General features: G+C 30.1%; 1 protein-coding gene across 1 annotated transcript; it reads left to right on the top strand.

Annotated features, from left to right (window-relative positions):
• Nucleotides 1-9,165: 9,165 nt before the first annotated feature.
• Nucleotides 9,166-10,586, top strand: LOC131074046 (peroxidase 5). The gene is made up of 4 exons (XM_058010594.2): nucleotides 9,166-9,441; nucleotides 9,527-9,718; nucleotides 9,805-9,970; nucleotides 10,069-10,586. The coding sequence occupies exons 1-4, from the start codon at nucleotides 9,229-9,231 to the stop codon at nucleotides 10,479-10,481; spliced, it is 984 nt and encodes a 327-aa protein (XP_057866577.2). The 5' UTR covers nucleotides 9,166-9,228; the 3' UTR covers nucleotides 10,482-10,586.
• The last annotated feature ends 9,607 nt before the right edge of the window (nucleotides 10,587-20,193 follow it).

The following is a 20,193-nucleotide window of genomic DNA, read 5'->3' as shown; positions in this document are numbered from 1 at the left end:
TTGTAGTTTAGACTGTGAGTGCAAATACTGAAGTGGCTGATGATCAGTGTGGATTACAGTTTCTTTGCCCATTAAGTAGTGTTTCAATTTCCTAACACTTTGAACTAAAGCATAAAGTTCCTTATCATAAGTGGGATAGTTACTTACTACTCTCAAAAAAGTTTCAGAGTGGTAGCAGACTAGTTTACCTCGCATGAGTACAGCTCCCATGGCAAAGCCGCTAGCATCTGTCTCGATCTCAAATGGTTGATGTAAATCTAGTAAAGCTAGAACTGGTGCGGTGCTCAACTTTTCCTTCAAAGTGTCAAAAGCCTTCTGTTGTGGACCTCCCCACTGAAAAGTTGCCTTCGTACTGGTCAATGTGTGCAATGATGAAGCAATAAAAGAGAAGTTTGCAATGAACTTCCAACAGTACTGAACTACACCTAAAAAGCTCCTGACTTATGTGACTATACTTGGCTTAGGCCATTTTACAATACAATCGACCTTCACAGGGTCTACTTTTAGTTGACCATTCCCTACGACATAGCCTAGGTACACTAAGGATGTCTTAGCGAACTCGCATTTAGACATCTTTACAAAAAGTTTTTCTTTCCTTAATACATCAAGGATTCTTTTAACATGAATTACATGATCTTCCCAAGATTTGCTGAATACAAGAATATCATCTAGGTAGACTATGACAAAATTATCAATAAAAGGATGAAAGACATCATTCATGACTCTCATGAATGTACCTGGTGCATTACAAAGCCCGAAGGGCATAACCAACCACTCAAACAGTCCTTGTTTAGTCTTAAAAGCAGTTTTCCAAATATCATTTTCTGTAATTTGAATCTGATGATATCCACTACGCAGGTCAAGCTTAGTGAAATAGATAGCATGTTTCAATTGATCAAGTAAATCATCAATTCTAGGAAGAGGATACATATTCTTTACCGTTATCTTGTTTAGAGCTCTGTAATCAATGCACATTCTTCAAGCTCCATCTTTCTTTGGAACCAACACAATAGGAGAACCACAAGGAGAAGTACTAGGACGGATAACTCCTTTTTCAACCAGCTCTTGAACTTGCTTTTTAATCTCCTCATTTTGCAAGACTGATAAATGGTACATGCTAATGTTTGGAAGGGGCACATCCTGTTGCAACTGGATCTCATGTTGTATCTCTCTCTTAGGAGGCCATCCTTTTGGTTCCTGAAACAAGTCATCGTAAGCGGAAACAACTTTGACCATTTCAACCTTATGTTTAGGATCACATCCCTTAAATGCCTCAGATGTTTCATCTTCTTTGGCTTTTACAAGCATTAACACAAAGTTCTTACTAGAATTGACCAACCTTTTCATCTAACCAGCATTAACTAGTGCAAGATTAGTCTTTATCTTATGTGCCCGTACAATGTATTCAATCTTATCTTTAAAAAGATGATACTTGTTCTTCCCCCTATAGAATATAGCCTGTCGGTCATATAGATAAGGACTCCCAAGTACAAGACCACAAATATCTAAAGGGACTACATCAACTTCTACTTCATCTACAAAGTTTGCAGTGATAGCAAATCTTATCTTACATTGTTTAGTTACTTGCAATTGTGCATCATTGCAAACCCATCCCAGAGGGTATGGTTTCGGATGAGGTGTTGTAGTCAAGTTAAGCTTTTTAACAATTTCTTCAGATATCAAGTTAACTTGAGAACCCGTATCAAATAATGTATCAACTTTAGTATGTTTGATAACAACTCGAATATGAAATAATTCATTCCTTTGCTTATCATTCTTAGGAGTAGAATCTTTACTTGTACTTGCACTTATATTAGAAGAACTTGTAGCTGATGAGAGAGATCTACCTTTTTATTTACCTTGGATTCCAGTACCAACGATCTTTGTCTCATCTCCAGAGTCAGATCCAAGATCCTATTGAACTATAGCAGCAGTCTTTTGTTTGTCTTTGTTTCCACCATATCTCTTTGGCCTCTTTTCAGGGTGCAGCTTCCAGCACCTAGAATCATCATGCCCTTCTTTCTTGCAATGTGAGCATGTGGGTTTTTCACCCTCTTTCTTCACTGTAGCTATATTTTTCCCCTTCCCTTTGTTTTGGGATTTGTTCTCAGACTTAGATGGCTTCTTATCAGACTTATCAATAAAAGAACCCTTACCTCTTGACTCTAGGTGTGTGGCTTGGACACAGACTTCATCAAAGTTACTAGGATTCAAGACCAAAATTGAATGTCTCAGATAAGAGTGAAGACCACCTATGTACTTAAGCAACGTGTCCTAAGTATACAATGGAACATTTAATGCAATAGCCTTCTTTCTGAATTCATGTGTGTAATCCTGAACAGACTGACCTTTCCCTTGCCTAAAAAGTTGCTAGCTCATCATTAGTTATTGCATATCGCCTAGGGGATAGAATTGCTTCTTGAGAGCATTAACAAAGTCTGACCAAGTTAAATTGATTTTACCATGTTGTGAAGACCCATCCTGAATTCTACTCTCCCACCAGGTTAGAGTTGTACCTCCTAACCGAAGAGTAGCTAACTGGATCCTATTGGCATCATCTAAGAGGTTTTGGACTCTACAATAGACTTCAACCTGTTGAATCCAATCATCTAATTTTTCAGCATTTAATTCCCCACAATACTTTAGTAGATCAAATTTTACATCCAATTTAATTCTAGGCTTATGTGAACTCTTGAAAAGAGAAGAAGACTCAGAATGAGTATAAGAGGGAGAAGACGGGGAAGAAGGAGAAGAAGGAGATGGGGGTTTTTTTGGAGGCTCACGGTCACCTCCTGGTCTTTTCCCTTTGTTTTCACGAGCTGCACATCTTCGCATCTTGTCCTCTCTCTCTTGTACTAAAACTTGTACAATGGTTTCCAAATTTTGAAGAGTCTTCTGAATACTCTTATCTTCGGAACCTTCTTCACCACCTTTTCCTTCCATCTGTGATGGTGGATTAGTTCTTCGTTTTCCGATCTCATGATTATATTCTTCAAGCTTGCCTTTGCCTCACTGAATCCTGGATCTTGTTAGCATTCAAATCTGCAATACTAGCCACACAAGAGCTCTGATACCAATTTGATCTAATTAGGATCTAGGACGATTACAAAGGAATGCTTAACATAATTACACAAGTTAATTCAAAGCTTTAATTAAGCAAATTAACATAATTGAAATGCTTAAATGACCAAAGAATAATAAGGTAATGAATTGAAAGAAAGAAAGTAGAGAGATAGAAGACAAAACACAATTGATAACGGAGTTCATCTGGGCAGACTACGTCTCCGGGTCCCTCTCCAATAAGGTGACCGATCCGATTATCTCCAAAAAAAAACAATTACAAGTGTTTGAAAATCATTCCCTCCAAGCACAATAGCAGCATTATTCTCTAATGTGCAGGAACAATCACAAAGTCTCCAAGAACGTACTCTCCTTCTCATCACCTGGTTCCTACCAAAAGCCTAATACTCCTTTTTATACATGAAATTAGCCCAAAAAAGGCTATAACCACTAATTACAAAGATAATCCCTTTCAACTAATTGAATCTTCGTAATAAACCCTTTACTGTTTTATGGATTTGATTTTACTCCATAAATAGGGTTTGTTTTAACCATATACCCTTATTTAACTAAGGATAGGCGGATCGAGTATTGGTTAAATTAATATTACCCCAAAAATATCTCAAGCCCTATAAGTAGCGCAACGGTTATGTAATAGTTTGGGAGGATGATGGTCAAGGTTCAACCCCCATTGGCCTCCATTCTCTCTTTGGGCAGTTTGTTATTATATAAAAGAAACTTCTTTCTAAATAATAGTAAAGTGCATGTGTGGTGTAGCAGCAAAGGTGGACAGTTTAGCTATGGAGATCACAGGTTCGAATCTATACTTGGAAACTTTTTGGTAACTGTTGTAACATTATTTTTGGTGGAAAGCATATCCACCTGGATCAGTTATTGTGGCGTTACTGTATTCATTATGTGTTCAGGAAAGCGAAATAAGGAGCAGATTGCACGTAAGTGCAAAAGTGTCCAATGAAAATCAAATTCTTTATATGTGTAAAGATGATATCTATTAATGCTTTCATTGTTTGACTATTTATTGAGATTTATATTCTTGCCTCCTTGAATCAACATGAGAAAATGTGTTATATGTGATTATTTGTCATAAATCTATTTACTATAAGGTCTGATATGTACTTTTGTGGTTACTGTAGGACATTGTGAAGTTAAAATTTTATTTATAGTGCTTCCACCTCTTTATTTGTCTTATTGGGCATCTTAAGGAACATTCCCTTTAGTTTAGTAGAGTTAAATCATAAATTTTAGATTATGTAAACATAAATATTTTCACGTACATATGTGAGAATCACAATGGATGCTCAATGTATTATTCTTGTCTCTACCTCTCCAAAAATTGAACATTACATGATTCTTACATATGGAAATCAAGGAAATCATTAGATACACATTGTCGATATTTTGAGGAAGGATATTGTGAATCTTTGAGAATATTCAATTCTTATTGAAATTAGCAATTTGCCTATGTTTTAAAAAATGTGTTATTACTAAAAACACTTGTAAAAGAGATCATTTTAAGATGAAGATGGTAGAATTGAGAAATATGAAGATGACAATGTGCACCAACTTGATGTGAATGATAAAAATGAGCTCTATCAGTATGACCATCATAGTCATCATGTTCAATATGAGCTACCCATTAAGCACTTCAATAAAATCAAATAAATTATACGATAGATGTATGAGATACTAAAGAAATCAAATGTGAAATTTAAATATCTCACATAGGGAATTATTTGAAAGGTTCAAAACAAGTATTATCTAAAAATAGGCAATTGAGTGTCAAAAGGTTTTGTTGGAAGTGCTACTATATGAATGAGGTTGGTTGCACAAACTAGGAAAAAAAAAAAAAAAAGAAATATGATTTAGGGAAAGATATAAAACTAACTGTAGGAATATCACCTCCAAAGAAAAAGATGCATATACTAAATTTATAATTGCACAAAGGACCTATGTCCCTAGAAAAAAGTGTATTAGTGTTCCTTGCAATAATGTACATAATTCAAATTCTATAATACTAAATAATAGACAAAAAATGGGAAAAGAAGTAGCAAATGAGAGACAATAGGTTGTTAAGGATATTGGATCTCTTGTAAAAGGAAGCTTACTTATTGTAAGTGTACAAGTAATACCTTTTATCCCTAATACTAACATATAACTATTTTACCCTTCATCAAGGTTTAATCCTTAGGCTCTATAATTTTCATCTAGCCATATCCCTATCCACTAGACCCTTTTTCAATCCCCCTAAGCCCTTTGTTGGACCCTAATTTAATGGTGGAGCTATTGGACCCTATTAAAAAGCTTGACCCTAAAGCTGCCACTTCTTCTATACCAAAGTTTGTTCCTACCCACTTTAACCCTATCAGAGATGCGAAATAGAAAATCTCCACTATTCTACCTTTAAATGATGTGGAGTTGCTGGAATCGAATGAGGGAGAAGTGCTTAAGGATTCTTTGTCCTCCTTGGCTTTAGAGTCTAATTGGTCTCTTGTGGCCTCAAAGGATGGTGCCCCTTTTCCCCTTAAATAAAATGTCCCTAACCCAAATATTGACCCCACTACTTTAGTTGCTATGGTGTCTAGGCTATAAGAGAGCATTAAGCGATAGGAATTGATTATTAAATGGATCTTCTTTTAGTTTGATATGGTGATTAAAAAGATTAATAGGATTGAGGATTTGGGTGAGGTGAGAGCTAGGGTGATGGAGGAGAAGGATGAATGAGTCTAGGAGGCTACTAACAATATGGTTAGAAAGCTTGAAAAATGGGATAAGGTCGAGTGTATTCTAAATGACCATAGTGAAAAGGTGTCTCAGAGTAAGGAAAATAAGGAAGTTATTGAGTTGAAGGAAAGTTAGGATGTCCTGAGGTGAAAAGTTAAGGAAATGTCTTCTAAGCTAAGTTAGGAATGACCTTGAGGAATTAAGCTTCCTTACAGGCCATTCAAGAGGAAATTGATCACAAGAAAGAAAAACATAAGAGACATTCGATGTCTCCCTCTGCTTCATTGGGGCCCCTTACCTTTGCAATCAAAGCTACTTAGGATTCAAGTACTCTGGCCTCTGTTAAGGAATCTGACAAGAAAATTTATTTCTCTAATAAATTTATTAGTCTATGTAAATATTGGCAAGAGGGCATCGCCTCTGCCCAGTAGACCATCCCTTTGTGTCTTTGGCAGTTTTCTTGTTGGTTTCAATTTTTTGGTTTTTGGGTTCTATCTCTAGTCTTTGTCTAGTTGTTGGGTTTGGTATTTTTTTTCCTTTGTCTAGGTGTGCATCTCTCATGTGCACTAGGTGTTGCTATTTAGTGGATATGTAAAGGTTTGGACCTATCACACTTTTAATTAATTATAATCCACAACTTTACTATTATACTAATCAAGTGATTTGGATCTAGCATTGATCCACATAAAAATTTGAGTTCCAATCAAGGAGTTACTTATTATCTAAAAATGTAAAGAAAAGAAAATTATTTATATCAATACCCTGAGAAATTTAATTAGCATATATGAAACTACATTTAATCCAATGAGGATGCAATTAAGTTAAGAAACTAAGAAACACTAAATATCTATTTTGGAACCATGACTATAGGTAACCAATAAATTGGAGAACCATTTTAACTTATCCACTACTAAATGGTTTTCTAGTACATAATTGTGTGCTAGATTATAGAGAGTCCACCAGTGTGATGCCACTAGAAATCATGAACTAACTAGGCTTAGAAGTCTTCCAATCTAATGGAAAATTATCTCATAGAGTCTAATGATGTGAATATGATTGGAATAGCTAAAAAATCTATGCGTGGCTCACAATATTCCTAGGTAAGTATTTTTCATTAGATATTACCATAGTACATTATCTAACTAAATAGGGTATGTTGTTGTCTAGAAAGTGGGTAGTTATAATTTGTGGCATCATTCAAATGGATCTTTGTTAAGATCTTTGTTAAGATACCATACTACTACATGGAAGATAGTTCAAATTTATTAAGAGAATAAACTAATCACATTATGAAGAATCTAGATGAAGCAAATAATGATGTAGGTTACACAGACAAGAAGTTATACTATTTTGTTGAATATTATGATGATAATAATAGTAATCATCCTAATCCTAATTTTTCCATTCAAATATAAATTTCCAAAGGTAATGACATATGGAACGTACATTTTAATGGTGCATGTTCAAGGGAGGAAAATGGTGTGAGTATGTTTTTAGTGTTGTAGATTGTATAAAATTTAAGTTCACCTTTAGGTTGAAATTTAAATGCACTAATAGGGTGCCGAAGTATGAAGCAATGAACATGGTTATACAAGGCTTCTAGGTATAAAGTTAAATGATTAAAAGTTAATGGTGATTTTGTTGTGCCTTAATTTAGGATCATGTATATCACTAAAGATAATATATTAAGGTTGTAAGGAATTTTTTTTTGGATGTAATTGAAATGTTTGATGTTTTTGTCATCAAGTGGAATTTGAAAACTACCACATTTAATATTTTACAATTAAACTTTAATGCTTTGCTAGATTACCACCATTGCAAGTATGTTGTAGAAATTCTTACTAGACCCAATATTCTCAATAAGATCTACAACAAACAAGTACTTAACATGATGAAAAAGAGATTCATGAGTTCCTAAATCGATACAAACACTTTAGAATTGTCTTTTTTCATTAATACTTACATTAGAATGATATATGCCATTTACAATTTTGAATATTACATTTTCACTAATTTGATTAAAATAGTCAAGCAAATCTAAATGGAGATTGACCTAAGTGAACTTGATCTTAGCAATCGAAAAATCTCATGATTTTGAAGCACCACCTTAGAAAAGTTAGATATAAGGAAGGCAAAGAAGAAGGGGCCTATACTAAAACTTTTTTATTTCCATAGGTTACAATTATTGTTTGTGCATTGAATCATTGCTAGCCACTCATATCCAATCTTGAAAAGATTGAATTCAACCAATTAAAAAATTTAAGATTAGAAAATTTTAAAATTTGTTGCAATATAAACATTAATTTTACGTAGCTTATGAAATAAAATCTATATTATAGAACATTAATATAATTATTCATCATATTTCAAAAATTTAAATACCTTTACTTTTTTATTTATTTAATCTATTTATTATTTATATATCTATTAAATTATAATTAAATCAAAACTAATTGTATATATTATTATTATTTATATTATTTTAATTAAACTCAATTTATATATTTCTTATATGATTTATTACATTTTTAAAATTATTTATGATAATTCATAATGATATGAAAAGTAATACTTATTTGAAAAAGATCATTCAAAACATAATGATAAGAAGACAACCATTTTAGACCTACAAATTGTATAGTCTCTTTGAATTCAAAATTGTACCCAAATGTTCGTGCCCTATTTTTGATTTATAATATAATAGTAAAACGACATTTCTAAAAGTATTTTTATTGTTACCTAAATATTTTCGAAACCTTAAAAATACTTTATTCGGCTGGAAAACTCTCATTTATGAACTTCAATTTCAAAAATATTAACCACGTGCATACTAGAAAGCTAACGTCTGAAAAATAGTTTCCTTCATTGTACTCAGATTTAATTGCTCAACGTGATCTTTACAAAACTAATATTACGAAACCAGCCTGCAGGACTGACCAGTCCATCAGCACCGACCCTAATTTTGAGGCATCTGTAGAACAACCAAAAAGAGACAATAATTAGCTAGCTGGCATGCAAGAAATTTTAACAATGCAAGAGCCACGAAGGTGTTAATAAATCATTTATTGGTAATCATATCATTTTAAGAATGCAACAATATATGAAGATGTTAATTGTGGGCGCCGCCCACGTCAGATAAGCCGCCAATGATGAATCATAATTAGCAATAAATGATGTACATGGTCTATTCATTTAATCTTAAAATACTAATTAATCAAATTCCATCACCTATCATGAACAGAGTCTGGTCAAATTTGTCAACCTGAATTGGCTGGTTCATTGAACGATTCCAGAAGAGGAACCATTTAAATACCTGCTGGTACCATATCCCATATCAACATCTCGGCTTTTCTCAAAGGGAAAATAAAGAGCTGAGTAATAAATCTCCTCAGGTCTCTTCTAGTATTAGTATTCACGTCGTCCAAAATGGAAATGATTCTTGCTTTTGTTGCATTGATCCTACTGCAGTCATTTACGAGCAGTATGGTTGATGGTGCCGGGTTAAAGGTTGGTTACTACCGTCATACATGCCCTGAGGCTGAGGGTATTGTAAGCGATGTTGTGGGTAAAGCTGTTAGAGCGAATCCTGGTGTGGCAGCTAATCTAATAAGGATGCATTTTCACGATTGCTTCGTCAGAGTAAGCATTCTGAATCACTACTTCAGCTATCCAGAGCTAATATCAACGTTTCTACTATATTATTAACATAGATTTATTATTGCAGGGTTGTGATGGATCAATCCTCATCGACTCCACAGCAGGAAATGTTGCAGAGAAAGACTCCCCTGCAAACAATCCAAGCCTTTTAGGCTTTGACATCATTGATGCAGCAAAATCTAGAGTAGAAGCCAAATGCCCAGGAGTGGTATCTTGTGCCGACATAGTCGCATTCGCTGCAAGAGATGGCGCCCACCAAGTAAGATCTGCATTAAGATTGAGTAACGCAGCAGTTATCGTAGTCTTATATTGCTAAAGTGCTAACCATGTGAATTCCATGTCCAGGCTGGCGGTTTAATGTGGGGTGTTGAAGGAGGACGAAGAGATGGAAGGATATCTCGCGCATCGGATACTCGAGGGAATCTGCCACCTCCTTCATTTGACGTAAACCAGTTGACGCAACTCTTTGCCCAAAAACATTTGTCCCAAGAAGACATGGTTACTCTTTCAGGTACTTGCTTTGCTCTTGCTGAGATACTTAATCACGCAATTAATTAAACTTTATGAACAAGGAAATTTCTAATACTAATGATGTTTATGTTTCTGCAGGGGCGCACTCTATTGGAGTTTCTCACTGTTCATCATTTAGTGCAGATCGTCTATACAACTTCAGCGGTCGTGGTGGTCAGGACCCTTCCATGGATGCTCGCTATGCCCTTCAGCTGAAGGCCAAATGCCCCGCTTCATCTTCTTCCTCTGATGTTGTTGTTCCTTTGGATCCCCTCACTCCGACTAAATTGGACGTGAAATACTACGTCGATTTGGAATACAAGCGTGGATTACTCAAGTCCGATCAGACTTTGATGTCAAATGATGCCACTTCCAGACTGGTGAAGATTAACGCCAAGTATCCAACCACATGGAGGAGGAATTTCGGGAGAGCGATGGTAAAGATGGGTTCTATTGATGTGCTGACTGGATCGCAGGGGGAGATAAGGAGACAGTGTCGTGTCCCAAACTAAGGCAAAATATAAATAAGTTATTGTTGCGTTACTGTATTCATTATTTGACCAGGAAAGCGAAATAAGAAGCATATTGCACGTAAGTGCAAAACTGTCCAATGAAAATCAAATTCTTTATATGTGTAAACATGAGATCTATGAATTTTTTCATTATTTGATTATTTATTGAGATATATTGTTGCCTCCTTGACTCAACATGAGGAAGCGTGATATATGTGTTTATTTGTTATACATCTACGTACTATAAGGTCTGATATGTAATTTCGTGGTTACTATAATATATTGTCAACTTAAAACTTAATTTGAATTTATAATGTTTGCACTTCTTTACTTGCCTTGTTTGGGCATCTTAAGGTCTTTAGTTTAGAAAAGTTAAAAGAAAAGAAAAAATCATGAGTTTTATGTTATGTGAATACAAATATTCTCATGCACACGTGAGAATCTTGATGGATGTTCAATGTATTGTTCTTACTTTCATTTCTTCAAAAATTGAACATAACATGATTACTAAGTATGAAAATCAAGGAAACCATTACATACACATTTTTGATTTTTTGAGGATGACAATGTTAATCTTTCAGAATATTCATTTCTTATTGAAATTAGTTATTTTTTGAAAAATGTGTTATTACTAAGATATGTTTAAAGAGAAAATTTTAAGACGAAGATGATAAAATTGAGTAATATGAAGATGATAATGCACACCAACATGATATGAATGATAAAAATGAGTTGTATCAATATGATTGTAATAGTCATCATGTTCAATATGAGCTACCCATCAATCACTTCAGTCAAATTTAAAAAAAAAATTAGAATAGATGAATATGATAGTAAAGAAATCAAATGCAAAATTTAAATATCTCACTTAGGGAATTATCTCAAAGGTTCAAAATAAGAATGAGCTAAAAATAGGTAATTGAGTGTCAAAGTTCATGTTGGAAGTGCTACTATATGAAGGAGGTTGGTTGTACAAACAACAAAAGGAAAACAAAAGAAAGATGATTCACACAAAGATATAAACATGATTATAGGAAGATCATCTCCAATGAAAAAGATGCATATACCAAATACAATCGTAGAAAGAACCTATGCATGTAGAAATAAGCGTGTTGATGTTCCTTGCAATTATGTAGAGAATTCAAAATCTATATTAATAAATAATGAACAAAAAAAGTAAAACAAGTAGCAAATGAAAGACAATAGGTTTTTAAGGATATGAAGCTCATATAAAAGGAAACTTAGTTGTAATTAGTGTTCAAGTAATACCATTTATCCCTAATACTAACATATAACTATTCTACCATTCACAAACTTACTAGCATATCAATCAAGTGATATGGCTCTAGTATTGATCCCCATCAAAATTTGAGTTCCAATCACTGAATTACTTATAATCCAAAATTATAAAGAGAGTAAATTTATTTGTAACAATACCCTAAGTAAGTTTATTATTATTGAGTCTACATGTAATCCCATTGAGGTTGCAATTAAGATCAATTCTAAGAAGCACTAAAGATCTACTTTAGAATCATGTCTTTGGGTAACCAATAAATTGTTGATCCATTTTATACTTATCCACTAATAAATGGATTTCTAGTTCATAACTGCACGCTAGATTATTCCAACTATATGATACCACTAAAAGTCATAAACTAGCTAGGCTTAGAGGTCTTCATATCTACATATCTCTCATAGATTCTAATGATATTGATATGATTGGAATAGTTAAAAATCTCTAAGTGTAGCTCACAATATTCTTAGGTAATTATTTTTTTTGAAAAAGCAATGAATACAAACATACGATTACAAATTTACATGATGAATGTTAAATTGTAGAAATATAAAAATGATATATTGATTTACTTGAATAATTTACAAATTACAAATTACGAGCCAGGGATACATTATGTTAGCGATAATCAATCCATGTTCAAATATTCATGCAATTCTCTCTTCACATAGGTCTATGCCTGAATATGAGTCAAAATTACTTTGACAGAATTGAGCATGCCCATCACAATGGTAGCATCTGGTAAAAAGAAGTCACCTCAAGAAATTTGCAGAATCCCTTCAATAAGCACATTCAACACCAACCTCCTCTGCAAAATCCATTATCATGAAAATGTTGTTTCCAAGGCCCTCCACTTGGTATCATACCAAATGAAAAAGCAATGAGCACAATCACACAGTTGCAAATTTACATGATGAATATCAAATTGCAGAAATAGAAAAATGATATCTTGATTCATTTGGGTAATTTACATTGCATCTCAATAACTTTATAAATCCTTATTTTCCCACGAATATAACTAACTTACTAATTAAATTTGTTTTATTTAACTATTAATCTAAAACTATACTAAATAATGTAATACCTTAAATTTTCATTAGATATTATTATAGTACATTATCCAACCAAATAGAGTATGATGTTGTCCAATAAGTGGGCGGTTGTAATTGGTGGTATCATTCAAATTTGTTTTACTTAAGTATTAATCTAAAACTATACTAAATAATGTAATACATTGTAATTTTCATTAGATATTATTATAGTACATTATCCAACTAAATAGAGTATGATGTTGTCCAATAAATGGATGTTTGTAATTGGTGTTATCATTCAACTACATCTTTCTTAAGATACCATACCGCTACATGGAAGAGAGTACAAATTTTACAAAGAAAAGAAAATAATCACATTATGAAGAATCTAAGTGAAGAAAAGAATGAGCTAGGTTACATAGACATAAGGCTATACTATTTTGTTGGATATTAAGAGAATAGTAGTAATCATGTTAATCCTAAATTTTCCCTTCAAACTCAAATTTTCAAGCTAATGACATATGAAAAATACATTTTGATGGTGTATGTTTGAGAGAGAAAAATGGTCTGGGTATTTTCATAGTGTTGTAGATGGTAGAAACTTTAAAGTTCACCTTTAAGTTGATATTTAAATGTACCAATAGGGTCCCCAAGTATGAAGCAATAAAATTGGTTAAACAAGGCTTCTAGACATTAAATTAAGTGATTAAAAGTTAATGGTGATCTTTTCAAGTTTTTTAAGCTAGGGGCATGTATACCATTAAAGAAAAAATATTATGATTGTAAAGGAATAAATTTTTTTGGAGGCAATAACGAGGCTTCTAGACATTAAATTAAGTAATTAAAAGTTAATGGTTATCTTTTTGTTTCTTAAGCGAGGGGCATGTATACCATTAAAGAAAAAATATTATGGTTGTAAAGGAATAATATTTTTGGAGGCAATTGAAATGTTTGATGTCTTTGTTATGAAGTGGAATTTGAAAACTAATGCACTTAATATGTTGGCATTAAAATGTAGTGTTATGTTAGTATACTACCGTTGCATGTATATTATAGTAATTCTTACTAGACCCAATGTTCTTGATAAGATTTACAACAAACGAGTACTAAATGATGAAAAGTAGATTCACGTGTTTCTAAATTGCTACAAATCACTTTAGAATTACCTTTCTTCATTAATACCTACATTAGAATCATATATGTCATCTACAATATTGAATCTAAATGGAGATTGACCTATAAGAACTTGACCTTAGTGATGTAACAATCCCATGATTTTGAAGCACCACCTTGGGAAAGTTAGATATGAGGAAGGAGAAGGACAAGAGCCTTATATTACAACTTTTTTATTTTTCTTAAGTTATAATTATTATTTCTACATCAAATCATTGCTAGCTACTCACATAGAATATTGAAGAGATTAAATTCAACAAATAAATCTTTTTAAGATTAGAAACTTTGAAATTCTCACAAAATAAACATTAATTTTATGTAGCTTAAGCAATGAACTCTATACTATAGATTATTAACATAATTATTCTTCATTTATTTCAAAATATTAAATACCTTTACTTTCTTATTTACTTATTCTATCTATTATCTATATATATTAAATTATAAATTAAAACTAAATTAATTTTAGATTTTATGATTATTTATATTATTTTATTTAACTTAAATTTGTATAAACAATTTTTTTAATAATTTATTATATTTTTTAATAGTTTATGAAAATTCACAATAATATTAAAAGTGATGCTTCTTTCAACTCCACCTATTTGAAAAATAATATTAAAAAAATGATGATAAGAAGACAATCATTTTAGACCAATAAATAATATACTTTGTTCGAATTCAAAATAGTACTCAAGTGTTTCTGTTCTATTTTCGACTTATAAGTTTATAGTAATACGACACTTAAAAAAGCTTTTTTATTGTTTCCTAAATATTTTCAAACTTCAAAAATTCTTTATTTGGTTGGAAAACTCTCATTTATGAACCATAATATCAGAAATATTAACCACGTGCATACTATAAAGCTAGACTATGAAATCAGTTTCCTTGTTCCTTACTTGCACGTAGATTTACTCGGTCAACGTGATATTACGAAAGCAGCCTGCAAGACTGACCAGTCCATCTGCAGAATAACACAATTTTCTAAAGAAAGAGAGAATAATGAGCTAGCTGGCAAGGATATATGAGGTTGTTAATTGTGGGCGCCGCCCACGTCAGATAAGCCGCCAACGATGATTGATAATTTGCAATAAATGATGCACATGGTCTATTCATTTCATCTTATAATACTATTTAATCAAATTCCATCACCTATCATGAACAGAGTCTGGTCAAATTTGTTAACCTGAATTGGAAGGTTCATTGAACGATTCCAGAAGAGAAACCATTGAAATATCTCAACATTATTTTAATTAACAATATAGGATAACAATCTCACCTCTTATAGTGATCTTATATAAAAAATATTCTAAAATCCTTAAAAGAAGTCATAAAAACAATTAAAGAGGATTCCTCAAACATTTCAAAAACGTCAAGCCATGCAAATGCCATACAATAATTAAAAACATATAAATTTGGTAAACATAATAAAATGCCAAACTTCTTTTCTTCGGAATATGAAATGTCTTATTAGTAGCACTGGCCTTTATTTTCTTTTCTTATTTGATATATAATAAATTATTGTATGCATAGTGTTCCATCTCATGGTGGTAGGCCTTAAAATCAACCAAGTGCATCTATTATCTCTGAAATGACGTCATGTAAAACTAGAGGCCTTTGTTTCATTGCATACAAGGTATAACTAGGATTTCTCTATCTCAACATTTAAATACTCATAAAAACTATTTTTTACTAGTGATCATTTTTGCACAATGGGCACAATATCAAATTGTCACACATGATGCCTATTTGATATATACCTACATATTTTTAAGGTTTTATATAGTCACACGCTTATGAATTCAATGTATTATGCATCAGTTTTTCCTTTATCTAGCTCCTTTTATGTAATGGTTGCACATACTAAAGGGGTGATGTATCATCATCAAAACCCTCATGGTTGAGATTTTGGATTAAAAAATACTATAAAAAAGATTCACTATGACACTTAGCAAGATCTTGCTTGTATGACTTATAGTTGTTTAATTCGTGTTCTATTATATTTTTCCATATTGAGTGGATTTGCATAATATGACCAAGTGCTCGAGACCAAAATTTCTACATGGAGTGGAATCATAGAGACATATCAGTTTATATCCATTATTGTTTGTAGTCATATGAACATCTCAAACATGTCATATTGCATCCTACAATTAAGTAAAGTACTTTATCATTTTCTATTCAAGTAAAATTTCTAGCCTTTCTCAATTTCTTATTTTTATAGAAAGATGATTTACTACATGTGATATGTGCCTCTTTCTTGTATGTCAAAAGCTACTCATTACATACATTTTCTCTCTCTTTTCCAAGCTTTGATGGGACATTCATGCCAAGAAGAAGATTATTAGAACTTAAGAATGATTCATTACTTTAAATGAAATGAATATCCTTTTGAAATGATTTAATTTTTACTTTCTCATATTGACTAAGAATGTTTATATAGTTTAAAATATATTTGAATGCAACTCAAAGTTGAGGATTTGGGGAGACAAATTGCGATAGTGAAATTTGCATGACCATGACAATTTCTATTGAGTTTTACAATCATTTAGATACCATGAATTAAACAATATGTATCATGATACTACTAATCCCTATATATTTCATATTTATCTACATTGTTTCTATACATTTCACTTTATGCTATTTTTATTTATGGACATTCTTATATATTATTTATTAACCTACATCACTTCCATATTAACACGTTTTTTCATATCTTATCCACGGCACTGGCTATCCAGGGGAAAATTTGCACCGCCTGGATAGCCGTGCTTCCTCGGTCCTCCCCCCTCCGCGTTCGTGTCTGCCCACCTGCGTGCCCGTGAAAGGTGCCCATAGCCTAGGCCCTTATGCCTCCCTATACGACTTCTGCAGGTAAGTATCATCGTCCGCAGGCCTCGGGGTAAACGATGCCAAGGGAAAACAGTGCCGGAAAAAACATAATGATTTAACATAATATTAAGTTGGTCATATTGATATAAAATATTATATCAATGTGGCGTAACATTTTGAATTTATTTTTTAATAAATTTAATTCTTTTTTAATTTATATCAATTTCTATTAAATTTTAAATATTTATATATAGATTTTAATTTTGAGTAAAAATATAATGTAATTAATATAAGTAATATTTTTAGATATATATTATTATTAATTTATTTAAGTTTTATAGGTAGAAATAATTTAGAAAATAATTGATATCAATTTGAATAATATTTCATTATTTTTTAGATCAAATTTATATGATTGTGCATTTTAATTTAAATATATTAAAATATTTGTTTCTTAATATAAACATCACTTATGCATTCAATCAACTCTAAAATATAAGAAAAAAATAGTTATTTTCTATTACGTAAAAACTAAGAAATTACCATAAAAATCTGATAAAGAATATGGTGAATGTAATTTGTAATTTATAATAATATGACTCAATTGTGTAAACATCAATATATTTAGTTATATTTTATTTATATAATATTTTTTTAATATTTATTATATTTTATTTAATAAATTTTAAGTTTAATAGTTTTTAAAATTTTAATATATTTTATTTATATTATATTTATTTAATTTTTTAAATATTTTAAATTTAATATATTTTATTTATATAATGCTTCTTTATTTTTTAATATATTTTTTTTATACTAATTTTTTAAACTTATACTAAAAATATAATTAAAATATATTGAATAAAATATTAAACAAGTCCAAAGTTTAAATAAGATCATCCTTATGTTTATTAATAAATATTTAGGACTTATATATTAGTTTGTACTAGTGGGTGAATAATACTTCTATATTTAATTTTATAATAAGTGAATTTTAAAAGTGAACAAACTTTCAATTATAAAGTTTATTCAAAAGTGAATAAACTTTCACTTATAAGTTTAATATAATTCAAAAGTTAATAAACATTCACTTATAAAACTTTATTAAATTTATAAAACCTATAAAACTCATTAAACTTTCACTTATAAAATTAAACTTTCACTTATATGTGAAATTTTATTCACTTTATAAACTTTATTCACTTATAAGTTAAACTTTTATAACCGAAAAGTTTATTCACTTTTATAAAATTAAATATAAAAGTATGTATCCCCATTATATATTTAATAATTATTCACTTTTATACTTCATTTTATATACTAATCTATAGTACTATTATATATAGGCTTAATGTTTAGGGTTAGGGCCTCCATTTCGACATATTTTATATAATAAAATGATAAAATAATTAGTTAATATATAAATAGGCTATTGTATTATTAGGCTTAGGTTTGGGCATAATGTTTAGGGTTAGGTTTAGGGTTAGGTTTACATTTACAATTACGTGTAAGGTTAGAGTTAATTAGAATTGTGCTAGGCTTAGGATTTAGGGTAATTTCTTTTAGCGTTTACCTCATGGTTAGGGTTATTGTTCGATTTGGCTTAATTTGTAGTTAGTTTTAAGGTTAAGGGTTTATTTAAGTTCAGTTTAGGTTTAAGGCTCAATATGGTCTAGGATTTAGGGTTAGAGTTACCCTCAATATGATTTACGAATATGATTAAGTCATAAATTAGGTTTCTTGTTAAATTTGGCATACTATTAATTGTAGGGTTACTTGATTTACAAATATGATTAAGTCATAAATTAGGGTTCTTGTTAAATTTGGCATACTATTAATGGTAGGGTTACTTGGATTTAGGGATTGGCTTTGGGGTGTGGTTTAATTTCATGGTTACATTTTTGTGTTATAGCTCTTTCAATTGAAACAAAGGTTAACATTGGTGAATTCATTATTTTTCACTTTTAATCTTTGTATGTAGTGTTCTTCCAATTTGAGAGGTTATATTTGTTATATTTTACATAGGTGTTCTTCTATGGTTAATCTAGTTTTCTATTCTTCTTTTATTTAATTACACTACATGATTCATTTTAATAATACATACATGTTATTTTAATTTTATTTAAAAATATATTTAAAATCATTAAAAATATTCATATGTCAAACTTTAATGTATTTGAAAACAACCAAACAATAAATTCACTTACATAAACCATATAAAATTATGTGACTACTTGATATGGAAACTATTTAATTAGTTTAATAAATTTTAAAAATTAACTTCTTGTAAATTGTTTTTATGTGGTCAAATTTATTGTAATGCACAAGGAACTTTTATGTGCCAATCTTCTATTTAATGATTAGATGTAATAAGTGGTTACGCATTTGGAGATCAACTATTTGAATATTTAAAACATTTAGACTAATCAAGTTATTGAGATTTAAAATTTGATATTTATTATATTTAAATAATTAGTTAGTTGTTAATGTTGATTCAATTACTAATATAATTATATTAACAAGTTAAAACATTTTATTAAACTAATTTTAATAGCATTGTTTAAATGCATTTAATAACTTTCATATATTAATATTTTTTATATAAGTTATCATATAAGTTTATTCACTTATAAATTTTATTCACTTTTGTAAAATTAAATATAAAAGTATGTATTCCCATTATATATTTAATAATTATTCACTTAGATATTTCATTTTATATATTAAATTTTAAATTATATTATATAATTCATAAATAACTACATTTAATCATATATTATAAATTAAATTACTGTTTCTATATATTTTATAGTATAATTTACTTTATGCACTTTTAATTTATAAACTTATAATTCAAAAGTGCATAAAGTTTATTATAATATAACTTTATATACTTTATATTATAATTCAAAAGTAATATTAAAAAAATACTTTTGTGTTTGCTAATATATAACTAATCAGATATTAAATATATATATTTATATTATAATTCAAAAGTTATATTAAAAAATACTTCGGTGTATGCTTTTATATATATAATTAAAATATATTAAAAAATAAAGAAACATTATATAAATAAAATATATTAAATTTAAAATATTTAAAAAATTAAATAAATATAATATAAATAAAATATATTAAAATTTTAAAAACTATTAAACTTAAAATTTATTAAATAAAATATAATAAATATTAAAAAAATATTATATAAATAAAATATAACTAAATATATTGATGTTTACACAATTGAGTCATATTATTATAAATTACAAATTACATTCACCATATTCTTTATCAGATTTTTATGGTAATTTCTTAGTTTTTACATAATAGAAAATAACTATTTTTTTCTTATATTTTAGAGTTGATTGAATGCATA

This window comes from Cryptomeria japonica, chromosome 4 (genome assembly GCF_030272615.1).
Source record: "Cryptomeria japonica chromosome 4, Sugi_1.0, whole genome shotgun sequence".
NCBI lineage: Eukaryota > Viridiplantae > Streptophyta > Pinopsida > Cupressales > Cupressaceae > Cryptomeria > Cryptomeria japonica.
This window is presented reverse-complemented; position numbering and strand designations above follow the sequence as displayed.